We start from the raw sequence: 2,727 nt of genomic DNA, 5'->3' as shown, positions 1-2,727 counted from the left end.
CCAGTGTCAGTTTATAACAAAAAATGATGGAAAGCATTGGGGTTCACTTGGACGCTAGCGACTACCTTAATTCTAAGACAATTGCTAATGTTTTTTTTTTTGCACTGTGACGTAGGCTAAATATCCGGCGTTGTGTTTATTGTAACAGAAGATTTCAAGTTAATGCGATAAATTTTACGGTTCCACAATTTACAAATTTAGCTGCGTTTTGTGCACGCTTGCTATGGCGTCTCAACTCAGTGGATGGGATAAAGCGAAAAAGAAAAGGAAAGAAGCAGCAGAACAAGAAAAGCTTCTGGCGAAAATTCCAAAACTGAGTTCATACTTTGGAATGCGAGCAGCTTCGTCTCAATTGCCTGCGTCGGATGCGATTGCGAATTCGAGCGCTCCTGAAGACCAGGCCAAGCAAGATGAACTTGATGAGGAAAGAGAGGATAAAGAGCGGGAAAGTTCAGCGGAGAGAGCAGAGGTGAAAGGAGACGCTATCACTGGCGAAGCACTGGCGCAAACGCTGGAGGATATCACCAATGATTTAGGACAGTGGGGTAAAATCAACGCTGACACTCGAGAATATTGGGCCAAGAAAGGTTCAAAACACTGCCAACACACTGAATCGATGTTTGAAGAGAGCGCCAGACAATACCTAGGTGAATCATTCCAACGTCGATGCACTAAGACCTTCTTCGTGCGTACGCATCCGCTCAATGGTGAAAAATCCTATAGACAATGGTTGTGCTACTCGCCTTCGACCGGGAAGGTGTTCTGCTTTGCATGCAAGTTGTTCGGTGGTAATGCTGTTCAAGCAACCAAGTTCGTATCCGGCGGTTTCGACAATTGGAGGTCAGGCGAATCCAGAATAAAAATGCATGAAAGCAGCGATGGTCATCGCAAGGCTATGTTGTCTTTTGGGAGCCGACAGAGGGAGGCCGGTCGTGTTGACTACCTAGCCGCTAAACAGGTCGAGGAAGAGCGGTGTTACTGGCGCCAGATTGTAAAGCGGCTCATCGACGTTCTGATATTCCTAGCTAAGCGTGGCCTTGCTATAAGGGGCGCGGATGAGATCATAGGTTCCCCTCATAATGGTAACTACCTTGGCATCATTGAGGTGTTGGCGGAGTACGATACTCTGCTGGCTAGCCATATTAGAAAATATGCGAACCGCGGGAAAGGTCACATTTCTTATTTGTCATCCACAATTTGCGAGGAGCTGGTGCAGCTCATGGGACAAAAGGTGCAGGACACCATCCTGAAAGAAGCCAAGAAGGCGAAGTATTTCTCTGTCTCGATTGACTCTACACCTGACGTATCACACCTCGACCAGCTAACGATTGTTATTCGATATGTTCTGCCGTTGGGTCCAGTTGAACGGTTCCTGACATTCTTGCCTATGATGAGACACACCGCTACGCACATGGCTAGCATACTTCTGAACTTTCTGAAGGAAAATGGCTTGGATGTTACTAACTGCAGAGGCCAGTCGTATGACAATGCGTCAAACATGTCAGGACGGTACAACGGTGTCCAGGCAATTGTGAAGCGAGAATGTAAATATGCTGCTTTTATTCCATGCTGCAACCACAGTTTAAACCTGGTAGGAGACCAGGCTGTTAATAGCTGCGCTGGCTGTACCAGGTTTTTTCATTTTGTCAATGGACTATACGTTTTCCTGTCTGAATCGACATATCGCTGGCAGAAACTGAAGAATCGCTGCACATTAACGCTCAAAGGTTTGTCTGGAACCCGATGGTGTGAACGTGCAGATGCTGTCAAAGCGCTAGTAGAAGGGTGGAAGAGCATTCAAGAAGTCCTGGATGAGCTTGCGGCACATAAGGAGCAGAAGGCCGATACGAGAAACCAGGCCGACGGATTTTCGCGCAGATGGACGAACTTGAGACAGCAGTTATGGCGACTGCCTGGAACGATATCCTATGCCGTCTCAACAGTACGAGCATTAGCCTCCAAGACCCTACAGTCAGTCTGAATACGGCAACTAGTTTATTGGCATCACTGGTCGACACGATTCAATTTGCACGGGACAGATTTGACGTGTATGAGCAGATGGCGATCGAAAAGGTTCCTCACGGCGAATACAAGGCTGAAGAACGTCGAGGCCGTAAGCGAAAGCGAATGCCTGATGAAGGAGCTGCAAACGAAGAAAACCTCACCCCTAGGGAAACATTCAAAACCCATATATATCTGGTCATCATCGACAGACTGTTAGCTGAACTGGAAAAGCGAATGAAGGCGTATGAGGATATATCTACAACATTCGGATTTCTTTCGGAGCTAACGTCATTGAGCATAAAGCAGATCGAGAATAAAGCTCAAAATCTCGTTTCCTCGTATCCAGATGACTTGGAAGACACGCTGGTGGCTGAGCTCATACAGTTTGCTGCATTTATGCGCACCCAGAAATCGGTGAGTGTGAACGAGTCAGCAGAGCTTACCATGTACAAGCTTTTGTCGTCGTTGAACCTTTCTCAAACATTTCCAAACGTCGAGATTGCTTTGCGCATCTATCTGTGCTTGATGGTGTTTAATACCTCCGGCGAGCGGAGCTTCTCAAAACTGGGAATAGTCAAAGGAGAGCTGCGGTCCTCGATGAGGGAGGAAAGGCTAAACATGCTGGCGCTTATGAGCATTGAACATGAGGTGCTGAGCAGCCTTGACTGCACTGACATAATCGAAGATTTCGCGCTTGCTAAGGCTCGAAAAACAGTAGTATAA

The 2,727-nt window shown here is 47.0% G+C and overlaps 2 protein-coding genes across 2 annotated transcripts; both read left to right on the top strand.

Moving 5' to 3' along the window:
- Nucleotides 1–223: 223 nt before the first annotated feature.
- On the top strand, nucleotides 224–1,981 carry LOC145783966 (zinc finger MYM-type protein 1-like). Its single transcript, XM_082595727.1, has one exon. It carries the CDS (start codon nucleotides 224–226, stop codon nucleotides 1,979–1,981), a length of 1,758 nt encoding a protein of 585 aa, XP_082451853.1.
- Nucleotides 1,982–2,058: 77 nt separating this feature from the next.
- On the top strand, nucleotides 2,059–2,727 carry LOC145783965 (uncharacterized). The gene has a single exon (XM_082595725.1). The coding sequence runs from the start codon at nucleotides 2,059–2,061 to the stop codon at nucleotides 2,725–2,727; it is 669 nt and encodes a 222-aa protein (XP_082451851.1).

The sequence above is a fragment of the Aplidium turbinatum genome, chromosome 15, assembly GCF_918807975.1.
Source record: "Aplidium turbinatum chromosome 15, kaAplTurb1.1, whole genome shotgun sequence".
NCBI classification, from domain to species: domain Eukaryota; kingdom Metazoa; phylum Chordata; class Ascidiacea; order Aplousobranchia; family Polyclinidae; genus Aplidium; species Aplidium turbinatum.
This window is presented reverse-complemented; position numbering and strand designations above follow the sequence as displayed.

Bases quoted from the DNA above. Each gene is read 5' to 3' on its own strand.
- LOC145783965 (XM_082595725.1), top strand. From the start codon at position 2,059: ATGGCGATCGAAAAGGTTCCTCACGGCGAATACAAGGCTGAAGAACGT.
- LOC145783966 (XM_082595727.1), top strand. From the start codon at position 224: ATGGCGTCTCAACTCAGTGGATGGGATAAAGCGAAAAAGAAAAGGAAA.